Below are 25,980 nucleotides of genomic sequence, written 5' to 3'. Positions count from 1 at the left end.
TGCTTGGTACTGGGGACAGGATAAAAGAAGGAGAAATTCCAGGCCCTGCTTTTGAGGATTTTTAGTCCAATTAGGTAGAAGACAAAAGATTTTATAAAGCCCCTACAAATAATATGTAATTAAGTGCTAAGCTATGTGTGTCCCAGACGGGAGTTGAGGTAAACTCAAAGCAGGGGGTTATCATGGGCTGAAGTTGGTATGAACATCTTAGGAGTGATTACTTTTGTGACTTGCATGATTCTCTGTAGGAGTTTGCCAGAATTGGTTTTAAAACATTGTCATTACGTTTGAAAAGGTTTTCAAGAGAAATGCTGCATCTGAAACTTGCTTGTTTTTTAGTCACTAAAGTTATGATTTGTCACTTATTCTGGGGTGAAAGTAGACTTTTTTTAGCTATTTAGCATGGATGAGATAGGTATGACCCTGCGGCGGCTGCTGCTAAGTTGCTTCAGTCGTGTCCAACTCTGTGCGACCCCATAGATGGCAGCCTCCCAGGCTCCGCTCTCCCTGGGATTCTCCAGGCAAGAATACTGGAGTGGGTTGCCATTTCCTTCTCCAATGCATGCGTGCATGCTAAGTCGCTTCAGTCATGTCCAACTCTGTGCAACCCCATAGACGGCAGCCCAGCAGGCTCCCCGTCCCTGGGATTCTCCAGGCAAGAATACTGGAGTGGGTTGCTATTTCCTTCTCCACAGGTATGAGCCTGGGACCACATTTAGAGAATATGATAAGGCCTTCTTATTCTCTTAATCTATAGTTGCTTTCCTGGTATGTCTCTAATGACAGCTAAAATATAGTGTCATTATTAATGCTGTGTTTTACCTATGAAGGGATGTCTACTTGGGCTCTCCCTCTTGTGTAGTGCAATGTAGGTGAAGGCCCAACTGTCTGTGAAAACAGCGAAGACCTTCAACTGGAGAAGACACATCTGCTATAGCTTCGGGGAAATAAGGATAACACCAAAGTCCTGTTTTCTTAGCTCTCTAGAATCTCTTAGATGTCATTTTGTTTTGGAGTACTGTTGAAGTACTCATTTTATTCTAGTAAGCCCTTTATGATGAAGAGCCAAGTAACTTTTGCAATCCTGTATTTACCCTTGTAACTTATATTTCATGTGAATGCTTCTCAATTTATCCTTTAACAGACAACCCTGAACAAGATATATCTGAGAAATCCTGTGCCTTTGTAAACTTTATGCCTGCTCTAGTACATCAACTGTAGATCATTGACTTTTACAAATTTCAACAACCCTGTCGCTTTTAAGTATGCCTGAAAACTGATTGGAAAGTTGATATAGGATTTTATGCCACTACCAAAAAATCTGTTTTTATAGACTCCTTTATTTTCTAGTACTTTTATCCCGAAGTAAGAACAATGCTGAGCCTTCAAATAATCTAAAATTAGATGAGAGAAATTATCTTTTTAATCTGGAAATGCAATACCTAAATTAGAACAAGGGAGAAATTAAGAAGTACAGCTAAGGTTTTTTTCACCAAAATCACAATGGAATAGAATTTGAAAGTATACTCCTTTGAAGTTTTGAAACCTTAAAGGACGAATTTTCAGATTAAAGAAAAACAAGGACAGTCCCGCTTTATCCAGTGAATGCTATTTATTACCCTAATAAAAAATGAAAATAAAATCAAACCAATTTAGATCAGTTCTTTGAAAGAACATTGCTATTGGACTTTAGTAGGAAGATGTTAGGGATATGTCTCTGTAATATATAGGTATTGTCATGGAGGACAACCATCAAATTTAAGTTTTGCCAAGCCTGTTGGCGTCACTGATAAAAGCTTACTTTTTGGCATTTGAATCATTGGTGTGACCAATTATTGAATTTTTCTCTAGGGCTGTAATTCTGTATGGTTTTTCTGTCTTGATTCACTTTATTCCAAGCTGATTCACAATTATTTCTTTACAGAACAGCTTGTATTTGGCATAGCTGTAAAAAAAATTCAGGCTTTTCTAAGTAAGGTTCTTTTTCAATTGGAAATTCCATCTTTGCAGTTAAAACATTTGTAAACATAACACAATTTAGATAGAGCTGAACGACTTTGCAAGACTGCTATTTTTGAAATGGAGGAGGGTTTTCCTAAAGAACAATTTGGTGATTCTGGGCTCTTAGAACTCCCTTGAAAGCAGTTGGCATTTACTGGTGCGTGTATTGGGTCAGATGAAGGAAGAAACATGTATTTCTTGGCTTGCAATATTCAGGAAATATTGGTATGTTTAGAAGAATGCTGAATAAAATTTGGGGTCTTATTTTCCTTTATTTCAAAGGATCCTTCATGTATCTTTTGTTTCCTGAGATTAGAGATGTTGGTGATCCTGAAAGATGTTTCAAGACTTTTACCTTGTAATATTTCTAAAACCTGAAAGGAATTATAACCAAACTTAACCTCCAGACTCTACCACCTTCTTTGGTTGAATCAACAGTTTTTGTGTTGTTGTTGGAGTATACTTAGGCGAGAGAGCCACACAGCCTCCCCTGATGAGCAGTCAGGATTTTGATTGGCAGTGTGAACAAAATGGAACATGTTCGCTGAGCCTGCCTTCTCCTTCTCAAATCCACTGAACAGTATGGATTTTTCAGCTCTGCTCTCCAGAATCAAGGTGTGGTGGTGCTTCTTGCAGTAGTTCTTCTTGAACAGAAAACTATAATGGTGTTGTGGCTGGAATCATACGAAATAAATATTAGCTCTCTGATTCTTCTCTCATTTAATTTTTTTTCTGGGCTTATCCAGAGGAGAGTCAAACTAAGATTTAGACAAATAGAAACAAGTCACAAAGTGTACTGTTACAACCCAGTCTTAATTTGAACCCAGTCTTTCACTGGTAAAAGTTTGTCTTTTAAGAGGCTACTGTAATTGTTGTTAATTCTTTGAATACCTTTCCTTTTCATGCTCATTTGTGAGTGCCCTAATACAGCAATAAAAAAAATTCCTGTTTTATCAGAAGAGAGCATGCCCAAGATTGGTGCCAGGTGTAATGTGAAGCTGCCTCCAAAAGCAGCTCTCAGAAACTACTCTTCAGTTGGGCCCTTTGTGGTCAGGAAAAAAAAAATGTGATATAGTATAATGAAAGAGAAAGATCAGAAGAGTTAAGTAACTTTGAAATAAAAACATTAATTCTCTGTCGTTGTCAAGACTGTGGCATGTTTGAAATTCTGTGTATCTTTATTCTTCTAGAGATTCCAAATGTCCTATACTTTAGGATTAATATTTAAAAAATTATACACTGACCAACAATTGCTCTTTGTTACCCTTTTCCTGCCCCAAATTTTACCTCCCCAAAACAAAAACAAAATCAGAAACCCCTGCATTTTGATTTTGGGGAAATTTTGCTAAAATGGGTCTTTAAAAATAATCCCTAGCTGGACTAAATTGGCGGATGTCCAGCAATATCAAACCATGGTGCCGTCTGCCGGTGGCAAGCATGGTCACCAGTTTTAATCATTCAGCTATTTCAGGTTACTTACATTCAGTACAAATTGTGAATACTCATCTTCCAGGGATGCGTTAATTCTTAGACCAGAGTGTTTCTGTTCCATTTAAGAGAAGATGTCTTTCCTCCTAAGTGAATACACCTCCTTAAAGTGAACTGTTACACTAATCACATCTTAATAGTGGGGCTATTTTTAAAGGTGTTAGGCTGTTTTCATTTTCTGCTTCCAAGTGAACATTTACATAACAAAGCATTCTGGGAGTGTGCTGTTTGTGCTAAATAGGATCGCCACTTTATTAGAGATCAGTAACAATATTTCTTCATTTCCCTCTTCCATCCCGGACTATGACTTGATAAATTGTACTGGGCAATGGGTATGAATGCAGCTGTGAGAGTTAGACTTCAGCTTTTGTAGAATAGTAGACTAATGCTTGTTGTGTGCGTTTTTGTATATGAATCTAGGGCAGTGTCTTAAAGAACGTTATCTCCGTGTTTCAAATCTGACTTACCAGCACGCAGGAAGTTTGTTTTGGTTTCAAAATGTACTTTACCCCATGGTGGCTGGCAGGGTACAATGCTGTTGACATCACTGTGTTTCAAATAGAAAATTAACAAGTAGCTACTGTTGTGATTGCAGATTGCCTTCCCAGTCCCTGTGAGAGAATGCTTTTTCTTTTGGACAGCAACACTTCTCAGCCCCTTGGTACCATTAAATCGGCCAATGGGGGCTGCCAGAATAGGGATGAACATCAACAAAAGACTGGAGAGTAGAAAACCCATTAATAATGCAAAAATCTTTAATCAGTTTCCAAACTGATGTGAAAGATAAATAATTTAAAAAAATGTCTTTCCCACCCACAGCCAAGTTTTGACATTAGGCCAGGTTCAGAGCCTGATCTCTCCAGAAAGAAGTATCCTTTCCCTCCACCCAAAACCCTGGAGAGTTGCCAAAGGAAAATAAGCTATTTTGTATTTAGAACAAATTGCCACTGTTTTCACCAGTGATGTAGCCCTATTTCCCAGACTTTGAAACTTGGAATACAGAAAGTTCTTGTGTGACCAAAGAAATATGGTAAATGAGTGATCGTTTTTTGTTGTTGTTTTTTTAAAGAAAAAACCAAATCCTTATAAATAGGTAAGAGAGGGAATGAGATGTATGCATGGAAGCTAAGTTGAGCGTAGAATGGACATCAAGTGAATAAAATCTGTTAAATCACTTTGGAAGTTGGGTTCCTTGTGGGAGCTTCAGTAGAGAACATATGCCTCTGGAACCAGATTTTAATTAATTTTTTTCAAATGCTGTCAATAGTTGTCTCCCTTAGAGATGAATGCAGGTCAGTAAAAAAATTTATATGTTCTATGCTATAGGCTTCAAGTGATTAGCAGTCCTGGGATCTTGTAAAACTATGCAAACATGAGTTTCTCCTGTTATCAAATGAGATTAAAAAACATTCATTTAATTTTTTCCCCCTTTGCAGTGTGGAGTATTTCTTTTTAGACTTTTCCCTCTCATACTGGGTTTTCTTACCTTTTTTTTTTTTTCTTTTTTCTCCTTAATAATTGCCTTCCTGTCGTCACAGTTGTCATTACCACCATTTCTTGAACAACAGCTGGAACAGAGGCCAAACGTAAATCAGTCAGATTATCTGCATGCTAGGAGGCCTGTCAGTAAGGTCAGAAGGTCAATATTGGTGACCAAAAAAATTGGATTTTAAAAAGTTATCTGTGGGTTTGACATTGTTGTCCTAGTCCCCCATCACTGTCAATGCTTTGATAAGTTACTCTGTTGTAATGGCTGCAATTCCCAGACCTCTGCTTCACTATTAAGAGAGATGTCAGCCCTAAACAAGAGTTGGCTGGAGAATTGTCAGTTACTCTACATGTAGTTGTCTTTGGTGGTGACTTCAGCTGCACACCAAAGTATAGAGTTCCGACATCGGTAAGCAGGTCACTTGTGAATGTTGGCCTGCCGTCTCTACTGTTTGGAGGCCCCTGTATTACTATATCGGAGAAGGCAATGGCAGCCCACTCCAGTACTCTTGCCTGGAAAATCCCATGGACGGAGGGGCCTGGTGGGCTGCAGTCCATGGGTTCGCTAAGAGTCGGACACGACTGAGCGACTTCTTTCACTTTTCACTTTCATGCACTGGAGAAGGAAATGGCAACCCACTCCAGTGTTCTTGCCTGGAGAATCCCAGGGACGGGGGAGCCTGGTGGGCTGCCGTCTATGGGGTCGCACAGAGTCGGACGTGACTGAAGCAACTTAGCAGCAGCAGCAGTATTACTACATCAACTTTGGTGAGTTAGAGAGGCCCAGAAATATCCATTGGAAATTGTTACATCTCTTCTCCCCACCATGGGCCATTTTTCTGTTTGGTTATTCGAAGAACTGAAATGACTAAAAAGTATGGATTCCTTCTAATCTGGAAGATAATTAGAATATAATGTGATTAGTGTAAAAATCAAGTGTTTATTATCTGAGAAAGGTGATATGGCAAAGAAGCCCTCATGGAAGAAACAGTAGTTTGTGGATTGATGAATGCGTTAGATGCCCAGTGGACAGTGGAGGAAAGGGTATTCCAGGTAGAGAAATCAGAAAATAGGAACCTTTGGTTTGTGGAAGAGTTTTGCAAAAGGTAATGGATAATGACCAGTGCGGCTGGAAGGGTAGTAGGCAGGTCAGATTATAGCATCTTCACACAGATAAAGATTACTACTGTCACCTTTAAAAATTTTTACAGCATGTAATTCAGTGGCATAATAGGGTGTAGCTTGTTGTTTGCTGATGGTCATTGTTATTGACTGACTGGCAGTTCATTGTCTTCACATCTCTGAGTTGTGAAGAGTAAATGAAATGTCAGCCTACATGGAATCTGTGTAGCTTAAGAAAGAAGATGCCACTATTTGTCATTAGCTTACTGAGTACTCACATTTCTCCCCATTCACTTGCCACCCCCCCAACTTTTTCTCTCTCTCTAAACCTTTGAAAAACATAATCCCAACAGTAATCCAGAATTGGTGTTCTGAGGTCCCAAGCTCTTATAGTGATCTGTGGTAATTTGGTTTAACAGTTTAACATAGATTCCTGGAGGTCCTAGGTTGTAGTGTGAAATAATGAGAGATTTGTTTGAAGTTTTTAATTTTAAAAATACACTTTATATTATCTGTTTGTTTGTATATAAAATAGTGTTCTTTTCCCAAATCTTTGAGGAAAACTATGACTTCTGGAAGGCATACTGTGTTTGACTTTCTGGCCTTAAATACTGTCTAGCTCCCTAACCCAGAGTAGAACTACTTTGATTTTATTGGGAGAAGGTGATTTAAAAAAAAATCTTTGAAGAATGAGTAATGTGTATCTCAACCTTACTGATTTTATTCCTTATCTTGTGTATAGATGAGCCCTTTAGTGGTGAGGTGGATAATGTAACTGTAGAATAATTTATATTATTATAATATTATATAGTTTATATATAATTTACAACTTCATTATAGCACTTGTTGATATTCCTGTCTGGTTATTTTATAAGATACCAAATGAACTAAGGGGAATATTAATGAAAGCAGCTTTTTTTTTTTTTGAAGAGTGAGAAGAGGGTCCTAACTATTCTCCTAAGTTTTAATTTTGTTGTCATTAAACCCCATGACACCACAGTCAATTCTGATGCTAGGGAAATGCCACTTACCATGTTACTCACTGGGAGTTAATAGTCTGTTTATTTTTTTATGAAGTAGATAATATATAAACTGTAAATGAAACGTATAATTAACATGTGCCATTTTATGGGAATAGCGTGTCTAAAGCTTATTTCACAAATAGGATAAGCTGAACAGCAGCATATGATATCAGTTTTTGTAAATAAAATTCATGAGCAGCATGATTGTGCTTGGGTTCTGGATCTACAATATCTTTAATGTCATTTTTTAATAAGAAAAGGAAGCAAGCAGGTTTTTGTTTTTATTTTTTTGGTAACTGAAGATTTTCAGAAAATTCTCAACGTTACATTTTAGAGAATGCTGGAATATAAAGTGTGTAGGATAAGCAGCTAGCTGCTGTCATGTACAAAAGTGTTATGTAGTTGGGAAACCTGGCCACGAGCCACTGCAGCTTTGAAGAATGTGGCTCAAGGGAGGACTCAGCCCGTTGCATAACGTTCCACAGAGAGGAAAATACAAGTACTGTCCCTATCACTTGACTTGTTTTCCATTTTTATTTAGTTACTTGGCAAAGTCTTGGTATCCCGTAGTGGAGGAATGAAAGACAAGCAAGTTCCAGTGAAGGACCGTGCCTGCAAGGGCATCGACCAACGGATGGTTTGTGAGGCTGGGCAGGTGTTAAATTTCTTATTGTTGTTAGGCAGAGGGATAAGAGTTTCAAGAGACAACTTGAAAAACATCATCATATGATACTTGCAGTTTTTTTCTGAAAGGGAATTCTTTCCTCTCTCTTCCCTCAACACCGTGCGTACCTCTTCTGGTTGATATACCTGTGTTTTAAAATATCATAGCTACTAGCAGGGGTCATTTTATAGCAAAATCGTTTCCCCTCATGTTCTGTGATATTTCAGTTTGGCGTTAAAGTTTACAAGGTTGGAAATCAAAAGCAGCACTGGTTCCTTTAGGGAAAAATGATCCCAGTCTACCAAAATAAAAGCCAAACAGACTCTAATTGTTCCTTTTCCCACAAGGGGCTTGCCCTTTTGGAAGGTGTGGGTAATTTTGATAGGACCTTCTCTCTAACAGGGTTAGTCACTGGGAATCGCCTCTTCCCCTGGGAAAAACCCACTTTTATATCTCATTTTAAAACAGACCTCAAAGTGTCTTTGAAAATAAAATTACTGTGCTATCTTTTCATTGTCTTGCTGCCTCCCTCTCTGCAAGGAGACTCCAGTTTTCTCACAGGGCATCTCCTGCTACAATCCTAATTTTGCTTTACAGTCACACATGCTAAATTAGGAAAGATTTTAGTTGTATAGTTTTTATCGAGCTATCAGTGTGTTGTGAAAAGTTAAGTAAATGCTAACCAGGGTGCTAAATTTTTTTCCAAGTTTAACTATGTAAATTTACAGTGTTATGTTCTTCCTATTGGTTGTTAGTCTAGTGTTCATCAGAATATTCAGAACAACAGCCTTAAGTTTCCCCAACCTTCTTATACTTTGACTATCGGTGCAGACCATGCCTTTCATGAATTCTTCTTTATGTCAGTTCCTCCACTCCTTGACAACTTGAAAAACATCATGTTGTGATACTCTCAAATTCCTTCTCAGAAGGATTTTCAAATCAAACCAAGCTTTTGTTCTTCTCTGTCTCTTGTCCTCTTTTCTTCTGCCAGCATCTTACAGTTGATGATTTGGCAACTCCGTCCAGGAGACTCCAGAGCCACCAGTCATATGAGAATGAAGGCAAGAAAAGAAAGGACCAGATGGCATCAAAAGATAGGCCTTTCTAGGTCATTGGTGGTTAAGCTTGCAATCTGGTTACCAGCAGGGAGACTGGGGGAAAGGGTGGAGAGCAGCACAGCACCATTGTAAGGGAAGAGGAATTTTGTCATACAATTCATTCCGTAATTTGCTGGACAGAAAAAACTTACATATGGAAGATAATGGATTTTCTGATTTAACTTTCCAATCACAGGGAATCCATTGCATTTACTTAAAGGGGCATATAAGCACATGGAAAAACTGTATAATATTTGAATGGCCACTTTGAAAAGTGTGGCTCCACCTTGGTCAGCTGCTATCCTTTCAACTTCCATTAACCCTTTGTTACTATTCTCCTAATGCCTGATTCACTTACAAGTATTAATACAAAAACTGGAGGAAATAACATTTGGCTCCCCCACATATACCTGTCCCCTTAGAAAAGCAGAGGACGTCATTCACCACTCATCCCTCATGAGGACCCTACTTACAAAATATGGACTATGGCAACACTGGCCTTTGTGAGGCATATCTCAGAGTATGTTTTCTTGGAATAAACTGTATCTTGGAACACATTTAAAACTACTTGACTGAAGAAATGTTCAGTAGTGGAACCCTTCTACCCTGTTGGTGGGAATGTAAATTGGTCCAGGGACTGTGGAGAACAGCATGCATGCGTGCTAAGTTGCTTCAGTCATATTTGACTCTTTGTGACTCTGTGGACTGTAGCCCACCAGTCTCCTCTGTCCATGGGATTCTCCAGACAGTGGGTTGTCATGCCCCCCTCCAGGGGATCTTCCTGACCTAGTGATCAAACCCACGTCTCTTAAATCTCCTGCATTGGCAGGCAGGTTCTTTACCACTAGCACCACCTGGGAAGCCTGGAGAACAGTATAGAGGGTCCTTAAAAAACTGAAAACAGAGTTACCATACAATCCTGCAGTTCCACTCCTGGAGCATATATCCAGAGAAAACTCTAATTCAAAAAGACATGTACACCCTAATGTTTATTGCAGCACTATTTATAATAGCCAAGACACGGAAGCAACCTAAATGTTCACCAAGAGATGAATGATAAAGGAGATGTGGTGTGTATAGACACACACACATATAATGGAATGTTAGCCACAAAAAAGAATGAAATGCCATTTGCAGCCACATGGATGAACCTAGAGATTATCAGATTAAGTGAAGTCAGTCAGATATAGAGAAAGACATCATATGATATCACTTATTTGTGGAACCTAAAAAAGTAATATAAGTGAGTTTATTTATGAAACGGAAATAGACTCACAGACATAGAAAATAAAATGGTGGGGAGCTAAATTAGGAGTTTGGAATTAACATATACACACTTCTATATATAAAACAAACAAGGACCTACTGTATGTAGCACAGGAAATTATATTCAGTATTTGGTAGTAGCCTATAATGGAAAAGTCGCTTAGCGACTTCACTTTCACTTTTCACTTTCATGCATTGGAGAAGGAAATGGCAACCCACTCCAGTGTTCTTGCCTGAAGAATCCCAGGGACGGCGGGGCCTGGTGGGCTGACGTCTATGGGGTCGTACAGAGTCGGACACGACTGAAGTGACTTAGCAGCAGCAGTAGCAGTATAATGGAAAAGAATCTGAAAAAAAAATGTGTGTATATATGTATACACACACACACAAAACCAAATGACTTTGCTGTACACCTGAAATTATTGCAACATTGTAAATTAACTACACTTGGGTTTTAAAGAATGGTCTAAAAAACTGACTTAAGAAATGTTCAGTAGTGACTAACAGTACTTTGGAGGGGCAGTCTGCCTTCCTGGTTCATGTAGACATCGCTTGCATCTTGACTCGTTTGGCCAGGGCAGTTCCTGATTTGACAGTGCTGTTGTAGATCACCAGACTGCTGACCTTGGTTGATGTTTCCTTATAGGATTCCAACTCAGTTGTTTTGTTATGAATGAAGAAATCTAAAGTATTTTTAATTTTAGGTTTAAACTTGGTCCCAATATTTGAATTTTAAATTCTTTACTGTTTTAATCACCATGCTTTTTTCATAAACAAATTCAGTATCCTTTACGTTTCAACCTCTTTCATTAGGCTGTCTTCATCAATTATAATCTCTTCTTTCATTTAGATTCTGTCACCCTTGATACCTGTATGACTCATTTCATTGTGAACCAACTGAAACAAAATATGTTTCATTCTGTAGTCTGGATTATAAACTGTTAAAATTTACCTTTCTTTTTTCACTTCTCCCACTCAAGCATCGAGAACATTGCTGAATACACAAAAGTCATGTAATAAATATACAACTGAATGATTTTTTAAAAGGAAAAAACCAACATTTTCATATTGTTAGTTGATTTCTGCCTAGATTTTATTTTTTCGCATTAAAGCATAGTTCATTTTATTCAACTTTTTTATCTTTATCTAGTTGATTTACACTGATGTGCCAATCTCTGCTGTACAGCAAAGTGACTGTTATACATACATATATATATATATATTCTTTAAAATATTCTTTTCCATTATGGCTTATCCCAGGAGATTGGAAATAGTTCCCTGTACTATACCTGGGACTTTGTTGTTTATCCATTCTAAATGTAATATTTGCATCTACCAACCCCAGATTCCCAGTCCCTCCCTCTCCCGCCCCACCACCCACCTTGGGAACCACAAGTCTGATCTCTGTGTCTGTGAGTCTGTTTTATATGTACATACATTAATTTGTGACGTATTTTAGATTCCACATGTAAGTGATATCATGTGGTATTTGTCTTTCTGACTTCATTATGATAATCTCTACTTTTATCCATGTTGCTGTACATTGTGCTTAGATTTTAATATGACTTTAACTTATATTTTACAAAACAGGAAATTGACCCACCCATTTTTTTCTGCACCGCCCTCTGCCATTTTTTCTTGATATGCAACTGTAGTAAGGAGTCATCTGAAACTTCTTAAACTAAAAGTTCTATATATGTACTGAATATCTGGGGTTAAATATGACAAGTTATTCCTTTGGCAAAATACTTGTTAACTCTGCATTTTTTTTTAGATGATTGAATTCAAAGCCCTCTTGGGAGCCTCTAATTATTGCAAGAGAACTACCAGTCTCTCTCCATCCTCCAGTCATATCATATGAGTTCAGTTATTAGGCATATGCTATAATAATCCTAATGAAGAGTTTAAAGGCCTTTTTTACTGTGGACCTTATTTTGTTTAGTTTTAGTCTGTGAGAGTCCTCACCTAAGAAATTTTACAATTCAAGATTAAAATTCTGTGATTTTTGTTTGCACATCAGGGGAGGAGAGTGACTTTCAGTTCAGTTCAGTCGCTCAGTCATGTCCGACTCTTTGCGACCCCATGAATCGCAGCACGCCAGCCCTCCCTGTCCATCACCAACTCCCAGAGTTCACTCAGACTCACGTCCATCGAGTCAGTGATGCCATCCAGCCATCTCATCCTCTGTTGTCCCCTTCTCCTCCTGCCCCCAATCCCTCCCAGCATCAGAGTCTTTTCCAATGAGTCAAGTCTTTGCATGAGGTGGCTAAAGTACTGGAGTTTCAGCTTTAGCATCATTCCTTCCAAAGAAATCCTAGGGCTGATATCCTTCAGAATGGACTGGTTGGATCTCCTTGCAGTCCAAGGGACTCTCAAGAGTCTTCCCCAACACCACAATTCAAAAGCATCAATTCTTTGGCGCTCAGCCTTCTTCACAGTCCAACTCTCACATCCATACATGACCACAGGAAAAACCACAGCCTTGACTAGACGGACCTTTTATTGGCAAAGTAATGTCTCTGCTTTTGAATATGCTATCTAGGTTGGACATAACTTTCCTTCCAAGGAGTAAGCGTCTTTTAATTTCATGGCTGCAGTCACCATCTGCAGTGATTTTGGAGCCCAGAAAAATAAAGTCTGACACTGTTTCCACTGTTTCCCCATCTATTTCCCATGAAGTGATGGGACCGGATGCCATGATCTTCATTTTCTGAATGTTGAGCTTTAAGCCAACTTTTTCACTCTCCACTTTCACTTTCATCAAGAGGCTTTTGAGTTCCTCTTCACTTTCTGCCATAAGGGTGGTGTCATCTGCATATCTGAGGTTATTGGTATTTCTCCCGGCAGTCTTGATTCCAGCTTGTGTTTCTTCCAGTCCAGTGTTTCTCATGATGTACTCTGCATATAAGTAAGTAGGGTGAAAATATACAGCCTTGACGTACTCCTTTTCCTATGTGGAAACAGTCTGTTGTTCCACAGCCAGTTTGAACTGTTGCTTCCTAACCTGCATACAGGTTTCTCAAGAGGCAGGTCAGGTGGTCTGGTATTCCCATCTCTTTCAGAATTTTCCACAGTTTATTGTGATCCACACAGTCAAAGGCTTTGGCATAAAAACAGAAATAGATGTTTTTCTGGAACTCTCTTACTTTTTCCATGATCCAGCAGATGTTGGCAATTTGATCTCTGGTTCCTCTGCCTTTTCTTTGAACTGGCTTGGAGAATTTTGAGCATTACTTTACTAGCATGTGAGATGAGTGCAATTGTGCTGTAGTTTGAGCATTCTTTGGCATTGCCTTTCTTTGGGATTGGAATGAAAACTGACCTTTTCCAGTCCTGTGGCCACTGCTGAGTTTTCCACATTTGCTGGCATATTGAGTGCAGCACTTTCACAGCATCATCTTTCAGGATTTGAAATAGCTCACCTGGAATTCCATCACCTCCACTAGTTTGTTCGTAGTGATGCTTTCTAAGGCCCACTTGACTTCACATTCCAGGATGTCTGGTTCTAGGTCAGTGATCACACCATTGTGATTATCTGGGTCGTGAAGATCCAGAGTGACTTTAAAATTGTTAAATCTCATTAACCAGGAATCCATTGATAAACTTTTAAGGAAAACTAAACAAAATTATTTTTCTTTATCCACGTCAGGTATGTCAGGTTTCAGCCTGGAGCCAATTATTAGATTTGAGTTATTGAACTCAATAGAGAGATTTGGAATGGAAATGCTAACAGACCTCTTAACTATGCTGGCTAGAAGGTACTAGAAGAATCTTGACAATTCATCAGCCAAACCTCACTTCACTACCCTTAACATCCTTGCCTGTCAGTGACATAATTGGCTGCCTTCTGCTATCCCTCCCTGAACTTGCTAGCATTTGAGAATGTCTCTTGACATTATTTCTTATGTATTAAGACAGAGAAACCATAGTTTGACGGGTGAGCTAGTAAACCATCTGACCGTCTTTGAGGAGAAAATGGAGGATGTGTTTTGTTCCTGCGGCAGTTGACACGGTTGCTAAATATTCAATTGTAGTTCTTTAAGGAATAGGGCTAATCTGTGAACACATTTGTGGGCTTTCTTTTCAGATATACTAACTTCTGGATTAAGTTATACATTATGAACTGCAGAACCAGATATGTAAACTAATGTTGTTTCAGGGTGAAATTATGTATCCAGAACTCTCATCATGGTAATCATAGTTCCTTATTGGGTACATGGGCTTCTCTGGTAGCTCAGCTAGTAAAGAATCTGCCTGCAATGGAAGAGACCTGCATTCGATCCTGGGTTGGGAAGATCCCCTGGAGGAAAGCATGTCAACCCACTCCAGTATTCTTGCCCAGAGAATCCCCACGGACAGAGGAGCCTGGCGGGCTATGGTCCAGGGACTCACAAAGAGTCAGACACGACTGAGCAACTTAAGCACAGCAAAGCAGAACACACAGGATCCATGGAATGTAAATTCATGAGGCTGTCTGCTAGCATATACAGGAAACATTTCCCTAACCTGCCCACAGGATGATGAGTATGTTAAAGAACACAGTGACTTTTGGTGAAGAATTCTGTCACCTGGCTTTTTTCCAGGTGTAGAATATTGGAGGTGGGTAGTACGAGAGGGGAGAGGGAGACAGAGAAATAAAAAGGAAAAGCTAATAACTGATACACTTAGATATTAGGAAGCAGGGGACTATTTTATAGGTTGTTGATTCAGTGCCTGGAATTGACCTTAGAGCCATATATTTTGTCTCACCCTGTCCTCACTGGCCACAGAATTTTGCTGTTTTTGTTGTGTTGGATCATATGAAGTTGTCATTTTTATAAGTGAGAAAGGGCTGAGTATCAGAAATTTTACATGGTTTAAACTAATGCATAATAATATAAACACTGTAGGATGGCTACAGTTGTGGAGAGGAGTGTGTGTCTCTGTGTGTGTGTGTGTGTGTGTGTGTGTGTGAATGAAAGGTGGAAGGGAGGAAATGGAAATTAATGAGCCTTTTCGGGTAGTGAAGCTGAAAACCTCTAACCTAGCCTTGGTTTTATACATGCAAAATCAAATACAGGCGCCCAGTGTTTTTCTACTTCTACATTAATACAGTCGAGAAAGTTTATGGGACTGGATAAAATTAAATCACCTGTGACAGAGATTGGCACTGGGGATAATAATCTGAAGTGACCAACGTCTGCGGCGTACAACAAAAGTGGCAGAAAACTGAAAGCCAGTAGGCACACCTGCACTTGCATACAGATACTCTTTTGAAACTGAATAATGTGCAAGTTCTTATGTGTCTTAAAATAGGCTTTAAGATGTTTTTAGTGGAATATCCAGACTGCTGATTTCACTTACCTTTGTCTTTCTTAGACGAGCTCATCTTCGCCTGTGTTTAGAACGCTTAAAAGTTCTGATTCCACTAGGACCAGATTGCACCAGGCACACAACACTTGGTTTGCTCAACAAAGCCAAAGCACACATCAAGGTAGGAATTTTTTTTTTTATCATATTTTCACATGACTCTCTCAGTCCTGCTCTCTTTTTAGTAGTGATTTCTGTCCGCATATATCAGCTAGCTCACAATGCTCTCCTTTAATGACTGACCTCAAGAGAAACTTTCTGAAAATTTAACGCTAATCTGATAGGAGCAACATAACCTGACTACACTGAATTGTTTTGACAGCATGGCCATTTGAGAGCTGGGAATACTAGGAAAATAACAGTTACTCTGCTGATACCCGAAGGCAGGCAGTTGTGCCCTCTGGTGGAGATGACTTCACTTGGCTGTGTCCCTCAGTGTTTTTCCATCAAACTATACTGCAGAGCAGGTTTCTCTTTTATGGCAATAACTTGACAGACTTTGAAAATTCCATATTGTTCTAGTAATGTAGCATTCATTATATACACAAAGTGAAGAAAGAACTATTTTTGATGTTTAAAAATACATATTTATGTATGTTTTTATACACACACATATACTTGTATAGTCATTCATGTTTTCTCTGTCAAAGAAGAAATCTTCTGAGATGTTAGGGAGGAATCCATTTTACTGTTTGTACTGTACAACACACAAATATCACTGTATCATTTCAGAAACTTGAAGAAGCTGAAAGGAAGAGCCAGCACCAGCTAGAGAATTTGGAACGAGAACAGAGATTTTTAAAGCGGCGACTGGAACAGCTGCAGGGTCCTCAAGAGATGGAACGAATACGAATGGACAGCATTGGATCAACTATTTCTTCAGATCGTTCTGATTCAGAGCGAGGTAGGCAGTGAGCTTCTTCCCTAATGAAACAAAGCGTCCCTGTCTCTGAATTTAGAGAGGGTAGGATGGGTGGCATTGTGTTTGCTTCCTTCTTCTGCACCAACACTGTATGTAGCATTCTAGAGTTTATGCAGTCACAACATTGTCTAGCAATGCCTGTGTGAACTGTAGAACATTTTTTCTTGACTATATATATATATATACACACATATATATGTATATCAAATATTCTACTTTGAAAAAATTTTAAAGTTGTAAGTTTTCTGTAGAAAATTGTTGAGTTCTCATATACCCTTCACCCAGGTTCCTCTAACGTTAATCTTATGTAACCATAATACAGCTATCAAAACCAAGAAATTAACATTCATAAAATACTATTAATCTATTAACCTTATTCAGACTTCACAACTTTTCCTAATAATGTTCTGTGTCTGATCCAGGATCCAGTGTAAGATCTCCATTGCCTTAGAAATATTTCTTCAGTCTTTCTTTCGTGACCATGACACATTTGAAGAATATTGGTCAGTTATTTTATACAGTGTTCCTCAATTTGGGTTTATCTGATGTTTTCTGTTAGACTGAGGTGTTACACATTTGAGGGAAGAAAATACCACAGAAGTGATGTTGTGCCCTTCTTAGTTCATTATATCAGAAAGATACATGACGTTGATATGTTTTATTACTGGTGATGTTTTTATATCTGTATTTTAAACTACCACACCCTCCATTTCTCGTAACATCTGTCCCAGAACATTTGTCTTTGACATAATTAAAGAAAAAAACAACCAGAAAAGAAATTGTAATTGTTTGAATTTTACTGATCTGTTCATCTATAGCTCCCACCACATCAGGCCTCACACCACAATAAAAGATCCCAGAGGTGAACTCTGGTCACTTCATATTTGGGAAACTAGAGCTCACACGATTTTGAGCATTCTGAAACAAAAAAAGAGAAAATTTTGTAAAATTTCTTTTTATGATGCAAATTTGAAAAAATTTTATTATTATTTTGGTTGCTGTGCAAGGACTTTCCTCTAGTTGGTCTAGAGGTTCCTCTAGGCTACTCTTCATTGCAGTGTACAAGCTTCTCATTGCAGTCACTTCTCTTGTTGGGCTCTAGAGCCCAGGCTCAGTAGCTGTGGCATATGGGCTTAGCTGCCCTGAGGTATGTGGAATCTTTCTGAACCAGGGATTGAACCCATGTCCCCTGCATTGGCAGGTGGATTCTTAACCACTGGACTACCAGGGAAGTCCTGTTATGGAAGATTTAAAACATATACTAAAGTAAATAGGATCATGAACTCTCAGGTATCCATTATCCAGCTTGTACAGTTGTCAACATTTTGTCATTCTTTTTTCACCTGTTCTCTACCACCCATATGCCCTGACCATTTCTTCTGAAGTTTTTAAAATCAAATCTCAGGTAACATTTCATTTTGTTCCTAAATACTTCAGTATGTTATCTTTAATAAATAGGACTTTAAAAAACACACAATACTGTTACATCCCATAAAATTGAGTTGGCCAAAAGTTCATTGCTTCAGTTCAGTTCAGTTGCTCAGTCCTGTCCGACTCTTTGCAACCCCATGAATTGCAGCACACCAGGCCTCCCTGTCCATCACCATCTCCCAGAGCTTACCCAAACTCATGTCCATTGAGTCAGTGATGCCATCCAGCCATCTCATCTTCTGTCATCCCCTTCTCCTCCTGCCCCTAAACCCTCCCAGCCATCTCATCTTTTGTCGTCCCCTTCTTCTCCTGCCCCTAAACCCTCCCAGCATCAGGGTCTTTTCCAATGAGTCAACTCTTCGCATGAGGTGGCCAAAGTATTGGAGTTTCAGCTTCAGCATCAGTCCTTCCAATTCACAACAATTTTATTAGATTGTATTGTGATAGCTCTCATATCAGTGTGCATATTTTAAAAAAAACTTCAGTGAATTTTCATGTAGCCATTTTAATATTGAAGATGGAAGAAAACATTTTCAGAATATTATATTATTTCAAGAAAGGTAAAAATGCAACTGAAACACAAAGATTTGTGCAGTTTATGAAGTTGCCGTGACTACTCAAATATGTCAAAAGTAGTTTGTGAAGTTTCATGCTGGAGATTTCTTGCTGGATGATGCTTCACAGTCAGGTTGAAGTTGTAAAGAATCAGATTGAGACATTAATTGAGAACAATAAACGTTATGCCACATAGGAGACAGTCAACATACTCAGAATATCCAAGCACTGAAAATCATTTGCATCAACTTAATTATGTTAATTACTTTGTTTGGGTTCCATTTAAGTGAAAAAAAACCTTCTTGACTATATTTCTGCATGCGATTCTCTGCTGAAACATAACAAAAGCACTCTGTTTTTAAATCAAATTGTGACGGACAATGAAAAGTGGATACTGTACAATAATGTGGAATGGAAGACATCGTGGAGCAAGCAAAATGAACCACCACCAACCACATCATCCAAAGGTTATCTTGTGTATATGGTGGAACTGGAAGGAGTCCTCTATTATGAGCTCCTTCTGGAAAACCAAATGATTAATTACAATAAGTACTGCTCCCAGTTAGACCAAGTGAGAGCAGCACTCAGTGAAAAGCGTAATTAGTCAACAGAAAATGCATTATCTTCCATCAGGGTACCACAAGACTGCTTGTTTCTTTGATGACCAGGAAAAACTGTTACAGCTTGACTGGGAAGTTTTGATTCATCTGCTGTATCCACAAGACAGTCCACCTTCTGATCCATTTATTTCAGCCTTTACAAAATTTTCTTAATGGAAAAAATCTTAGTTCTTTGGAAGACTGTAAAAGGCACCTGGAACAGTTCTTTACTGAAAAAGACCAAGTTTTAGGCAGATGGAATTATGAAGTTGCCTGAAAAATGGCAGAAGATAGTGGAACAAAACTGAATTTGTTGTTCAGTAAACTGCTTGGTGAAAGTGAAAAATCTGTCTTGTATTTTTACTTAAAAACCAAAGAAACTTTATGGCCAACCCAATAAAATCAGATAATCCTATTTAATGTCATCTAACACCCAGTTTCATCAATTTTTCTCAAAAAAGGCATGATTGGTGTGTTTGAGTAAGAATCCAAAGTCTACATTACATTTGTTTGTACCTTTTAAGGTACAGTTAGCCCTTGAACAGCACAAGTGTGAACTGCACAGGTACATTTATATGTAGATATTTTTCATTAAATATGTGCTACAGTACTACATGATCCATGGTTGGTTGAATGTGCAGATAGGGAGGGCTGACTTAACAGTAGACTCAGATTTTTGTCTGTGTGGAGGGTTGGCATCCTTAACCCCCCATGCTGTTCAAGGGTCAACTATACTTGTGTAGTTTTCCCTTTCCCACTTTTTTTTCAATGCCATTTATTTGTTGTAGAACCTGGGAAACTGTATAATTTTTCTTACCGTTTCCCACATTCTAGATGTGGCTGAATGAATCTCATGGTGTCATTTAACATGTTCTGCCTTCATATTTCTTGTAAACTGGTTGATAGGTCTAGGGGTTTGATTATATTCAAGTTTTTTTTTTTTTTTTGGAGGCACGGATACTTCATAGGTGGTACTGTGTACTTCCTATGCATCAGTATTATTTTTAATTGTCCCATGCTAGTGATAACATTGGTCACTGGGTTCAGATGATGTCATCTTGATCAGATCAGATCAGTCGCTCAGTCGTGTCCGACTCTTTGTGACCCCACGAATCGCAGCATGCCAGGCCTCCCTGTCCATCACCAACTCCCGGAGTTCACTCAGACTCACGTCCATCGAGTCAGTGATGCCATCCAGCCATCTCATCCTCTGTCTTCCCCTTCTCCTCCTGCCCCCAGTCCCTCCCAGCATCAGGGTCTTTCCCAATGCATCAACTCGTCACATGAGGTGGCCAAAGTATTGGAGTTTCAGCTTCAGCATCATTCCTTCCAAAGAAATCCCAGGGCTGATCTCCTTTAGAATGGACTGGTTGGATCTCCTTGCAGTCCAAGGGACTCTCTCAAGAGTCTTCTCCAACACCACAGTTCAAAAGCATCAATTCTTTGGCACTCAGCCTTCTTCACAGTCCAACTCTCACATCCATACATGACCACAGGAAAAACCATAGCCCCGACTAGACGAACCTTTGTTGGCAAAGTAATGTCTCTGCTTTTGAATATGCTATCTAGGTTGGTCATAACTTTCCTTCCAAGGAGTAAGCATCTTTTAATTTCATGGCAGCAGTCACCATCTGTAGTGATTTTGGAGCCCAGAAAAATAAAGTCTGACACTGTTTCCACTGTTTCCCCATCTATTTCCCATGAAGTGGTGGGATCGGATGCCATGATCTTCATTTTCTGAATGTTGAGCTTTAAGCCAACTTTTTCACTCTCCACTTTCACTTTCATCAAGAGGCTTTTGAGTTCCTCTTCACTTTCTGCCATAAGAGTGGTGTCATCTGCATCTGAGGTTATTGATATTTCTCCTGGCAATCTTGATTCCAGTTTGTGTTTCTTCCAGTCCAGCATTTCTTATGATGTACTCTGCATATAAGTTAAATAAACAGGGTGACAATATACAGCCTTGACGAACTCCTTTTTCTATTTGGAACTAGTCTGTTGTTCCATGTCCAGTTCTAACTGTTGCTTCCTGACCTGCATACAAATTTCTCAAGAGGCAGATCAGGTGGTCTTGATACATTAATTCAAATGTATCCACCTTTTGCTTAATAGTTTGTTATTGATGATTGTTGCCCTGATCATTATTTTATTAGGTGTTCCAAAATAGTGATTTTCTATCATTGTTGGGTTTATTAACTTTTTCTTCTTTAAAGAACATTTTTTCATCAATTTTCTGGTTACCTTCAAATAAAGTCTTTACTGGAAAGATGGGATAAATGCTTGTTTTTGCTTTATCAATTTTCCGAGTAATGAATTGGCACCGTAGCAACCTCCAGAGTTAACTTTTTTGTTTAGCTCTTTGATTATCTTGTAAAGTCCTATTTTTTCATGTACTGAATATGTCCCAATCCACTGTAGTCATTCTTGTTAATTCTTTTTAATATCCGAATTTCCCATATTCTGTGGGAACCTTTCAAATAGGTTTTTAACACAACCCTAGGAGTTCGTGGGTTTGTTGTCGTTATGTAAAAGCTTACTTTTGTTGTGTGGCACTTGAAGAATAGTAGTTCACCAGAAGCAGCAGCAAGAGCCTCAAGGTCATAATGCATTTACGAGTGAGAGGCATAGCAGAAATAACCCTGTGTAAGGAGGCAGACCTTGGTCCTCCTCTTTCTTTTGCTGGCTACTAAGCTGTGTGATCTTGTTCAGTCTTCAGGCTTTAGCTGCCCTTGCTGCTATTGTCTCCTCCTTGTACCCACCCCACCTCCAAATTTCAGAGAGGTAGTATGTCTTCATCATACTATTCCTGTTCTTACCTGGCAGCCCTCTTTCTCAGCCTTAGGGACTTTTAAATTCAGCATGCTCTGGATAGGGTGTTTTGATTGTGTTTCCCAACTAGAGGTCGGATGAGTGTTCTGTGATCTAGGAAACACTAAATAGCCTGTGAAGGATTAATGGATATGAAGAAAATAGTTATGCATTCATAGTATTATTTGTACAGTTTGTTTCGATAACTGAGTGCATTTTAAAAAGACTGCGAAAACTTTTTGAAGCAGTAAGCCGTCTTGAAAATTATATTCTTCAAAATAACTTGCTCTGTCTTCTTGTGCTCAGCTAGAATCCACTTTTCTAAAGCAACTGTGATCAGTATGAACCGTTAAAATCAGGCCCAATGTGAAACATCAGGCTTTTGAATTTAAGAGAATTGAAGGGAGAAAACAGTCTTTCAGCTCCGTTAAAAAAAAAAAAAAAATTGCTTTTTATGTATTATTGCTGATTGCACATGTAGTATTTAACAATTAAAATACAGTATGTATATATAAATAGCTGGGTCACATATGTATTTAGATTTTACCATGTTTTGTTTTTGAAGTAAAGTTAATCAGCACCAGTATTTAAAGTAAAATGCTTTTACTATAATCTTTACTATAGATCTGACTATAATCCAGAGACTCTTAAGCCTCACGCCCTCATTTCAAGCTTTATTTGATGAAAGAAAATTAATTTGAAGACAAATCTGTGTTCTCTTTGCACTTTTTAATCATGGGCTTATTATGGTTACTGAATAGTCAAGAGATCTTTATGATGAATCCTGGAAGTCTACAGAACTATGCCACCAAAGGCCTGGATGGAAACATATTCTAGTTCATCTATATTGTTTATTCTCCCCCTCCCCACCAACCCCCATGAAGGGAGTTCTGCTTAAACATCACTGAGAATTAGTTTCTAGTTTAAGGCAAAACAGATGTTAAACCACTCAGGATTGGGATCTTTTAATATTAAACACTTAATTCCCAAATAGGTCAAGTGCTTTTGGTGGGAGGTCTAGACAGACTGGCGTCAAAAGCTTTAGTAAACTTGCTGCATAAATTGAGACCACCACTGTATACCAGACATTTCTTTGCAAATATATCCGTTTCTCATCTTCGGTTCCTTCTGTTCTTAAGAGATCGCTGATAACAGTTTGTATAATAATTCCTTTATACTACAAAAAGTAATTACTTTTCCTCATGCCCTGTTAGTTCTTGCAAGTGCACATGTACTAATGTTCCTCCTTTTTTCCCTTTGGCAGAGGAGATTGAAGTGGATGTTGAAAGCACAGAGTTCTCCCATGGAGAAGTGGACAATATCAGTACCACCAGCATCAGTGACATTGATGACCACAGCAGCCTGCAGAGTATTGGGAGTGACGAGGGTTACTCCAGTGCCAGTGTCAAACTTTCGTTCACTTCCTAGAACCCAGCATGACATGACAGTGCAGGGCAAAGTATTCACTGGGCCAATTCAATCCAAACAATCTCTTAAATTGGGTTCATGATGCAGTCTCCTCTTTAAAGCTAAGCAAAACTATACTTGAACAAGAGTCAAGAGACCTCTATTTAAGCAAATACTTAGCAAAAAGTGGGGCAGAGCCTCCCCTGCAGAACAAATATTCATATTTGAAAATCATAGTTTCTAATGGCAGCAGAAAATGTGTGTGAAATTTTCTCAATTTGATTTAGTTGATTTGAAAGAGGACACTGGAGATTACATCCTCTTTTTCTAGTTTGCTCCTATCATATTGATTGAGTAGACACATTTAAGGATGGGATTATGAACCCTTCCTGAGCTCTTTGGTCCTAACAACAAACAAGAATCAAACCTATAGTAAAGACAAGATAATCAGGCATTAATCTTGGATAGCTAAAAAGCTATTAAAACAGCCTAGGACAGCTTATCATGAAGCCTGTGGATGATCAATTCTTTATAAAAAGGAAAAAAAAAAAAAGCTCATTTCATGCTCTGCAAAAGGAGAGACTCCCATGAAGCCTTTTGAAAGGGATCATCATGCAGCTCAGCTTTCTGTTGGATTCCATGCTAAGCAAGCTAACCTTATCCTGCATTGTTAGCACTAGGGCAGCCAATCGCCAGCTCTACAGTCAGCCGCCCTTAGGCCCTTGGGGAAGTCCCTGTGCGTGACAGCGTCTACCACGCAGGGCCTGATTTTGGATTGAGGGGCCAGAAGGAAAAAGCTCCACGTGCCTCCATGTCTGCGTGGGCCAGAAGAGTTGTACACGCAGATTAGCAGGCCAAGGTCTGAGCCACGGCAGCATTTTTATTTCAGATTTTGATAACTGTTTGTATGTGTTGAAAACCAAAATGACATCTTTTTAAAGCTTGTCCATAAAAAACATAGACGTCTTTTATAGTGTAAAACACATGGGAAAAAAATCATCTATTTTGATGCAGCATTTGATAATGATAAAACACCTCACACCTCACTCTTTATAGTGCACAAAATGAATGAGGTCTGGGCTAAGTAGAAGAAAGGTCAGTGCTGTTTTTGTTTTCTTTTAGAATCATTACCTTTTATCATCTCTTAACCATCTGATATCTATAGTAGACACACTATCATAGTTAACATAGTTAAGTTTGGCACTTGTCTCATTTTAATGTAAAGATCTGCTTCCGTTTCCTACAGGCAGTCTCTCTCCTTCCTCACAGCCCCATTGTGCAGGTGCTATTGTTGCTCTTGTCAATATTTTCAGAAATGTTATTTTAAGTGAAATTTCTAGCCTGCACTTTGATGTCATGTGTTCCCTTTGTCTTTCAAGCTCCAAGGTTCTCCCCAGCCCTCCCCCTTATCCTGGGAAGCCTTGGAGACCTTATCCTGACTCTTTGGACTTTGTATACTTTAAATAATTTAACTACCCTTAATTACTTAAAAAAGGAAAAAAAAAGCTTTATGATTTTCGTAACTTATTGCTGATTTTAATGGGTTAATTTCAGTCCTGTAGTTTTATTTTGTTTAGATAGGGCTGGGCAAGGAAAAAGAAAATAAAGACAACCATATTTAGCAGTGCAGTTGAGTTGTGTGTATGTTAAACTATCCTTTGTAAGTAGCACTTTTAACAGCTCTCACTGCTTCTATATATGAAGTGAACCATCTTGGTCATACACAAGGCCTCATCATATACTTATTTGTTCTTGTGCTCTTCCCGTGCCTCCAGAAATATTTTATCCTTGATTGTGGTATGTCTGAGTGAAAGAAATTCTTTGAAGTAGATGTGTGAAAAACTGCATGCCTTTAGAAGCCCCTTATTAGAACTTGCTACTTCAGGTGCTGGGGACTTAATGCAAAACATGGTAAAAGAAATTTGTTTCTGTGGCCCAGGTAAATTATTTCTGGTTTCATTTATAATTACTCCTGGCCAAGTCAAAATATTCCTCTATATGCTTGCTTTTGACTTTCCCAAGGGAGACAGTTTGAAGACTCTGCTAACTACCATGGAAAGTAAATGGAAGCCAGTGACAGAGTTTCTGTTTTGTTATTCCCATGGCATTCACTTGAATCACTTGCCTAGGGCTGGAATTTGGGACTTCATTTAGGTGAACTTGAGGTGCTGCCATTTTGCTGTATATGTAAAGATGGTGGGCTGGGAAGCCTTTGTCACAAACCTATAGGACCTATTTCAACTGCCCCCTAAACTACTCCTTCCCTGAATTTGTTTCCTTTGGGGGAAGGGGATGGATTGTATGATGAATAAGTATTAATTTTTTAAAAGACAAACTGACTTTGAAGATACAAAAAGTTAACCACAAGAAATAAAAATTGTGAATGAAGAATACCCGAGTGCTTTTTGTACCACCCTTCTCTATGAAGGAAAAAATACGAATGAACATCCACACCTTGAGAGGCAAATCTCTTTCAGTGTCCATGTTGATACTACTTCAGTGGTCAGAATTAATGGCAGTTTAAAATCATTGCCATTTCCTGTTCTATAGCTTTAGAACAGGTGCCTTCTTGACTGATAATTCCATATAACCTAACTGCAGATGGTTTAATGTACCAAATTTTAATTTCTTCAGGCAGGACACAAAGCCATTTATCATTATCTGTTCTCCAAATAACTTTTTAGGGAATCCCTTAGGCTATATACTATTATTCAAATTGAAAACCAGTCTGGAGGGTCCCACTTAATCCTCACTAACCTGA

The 25,980-nt window shown here is 38.7% G+C and overlaps 1 protein-coding gene across 2 annotated transcripts in view; it reads left to right on the top strand.

Annotated features, from left to right (window-relative positions):
• Positions 1 to 25,610, top strand: part of MXI1 (MAX interactor 1, dimerization protein) — a 92,626-nt gene extending 67,016 nt beyond the window's left edge. For both annotated transcript variants that reach the window (XM_070363779.1, XM_005894765.3), the window contains exons 4-6: positions 15,507 to 15,621; positions 16,230 to 16,401; positions 23,077 to 25,610. In XM_070363779.1, coding sequence (XP_070219880.1) covers positions 15,507 to 15,621; positions 16,230 to 16,401; positions 23,077 to 23,240 — 451 coding nt within the window. In that variant the 3' untranslated portion in view covers positions 23,241 to 25,610. The remainder of the gene's footprint in view (positions 1 to 15,506; positions 15,622 to 16,229; positions 16,402 to 23,076) is intronic.
• The last annotated feature ends 370 nt before the right edge of the window (positions 25,611 to 25,980 follow it).

The sequence above is a fragment of the Bos mutus genome, chromosome 26 (genome assembly GCF_027580195.1).
Source record: "Bos mutus isolate GX-2022 chromosome 26, NWIPB_WYAK_1.1, whole genome shotgun sequence".
NCBI lineage: Eukaryota > Metazoa > Chordata > Mammalia > Artiodactyla > Bovidae > Bos > Bos mutus.
This window is presented reverse-complemented; position numbering and strand designations above follow the sequence as displayed.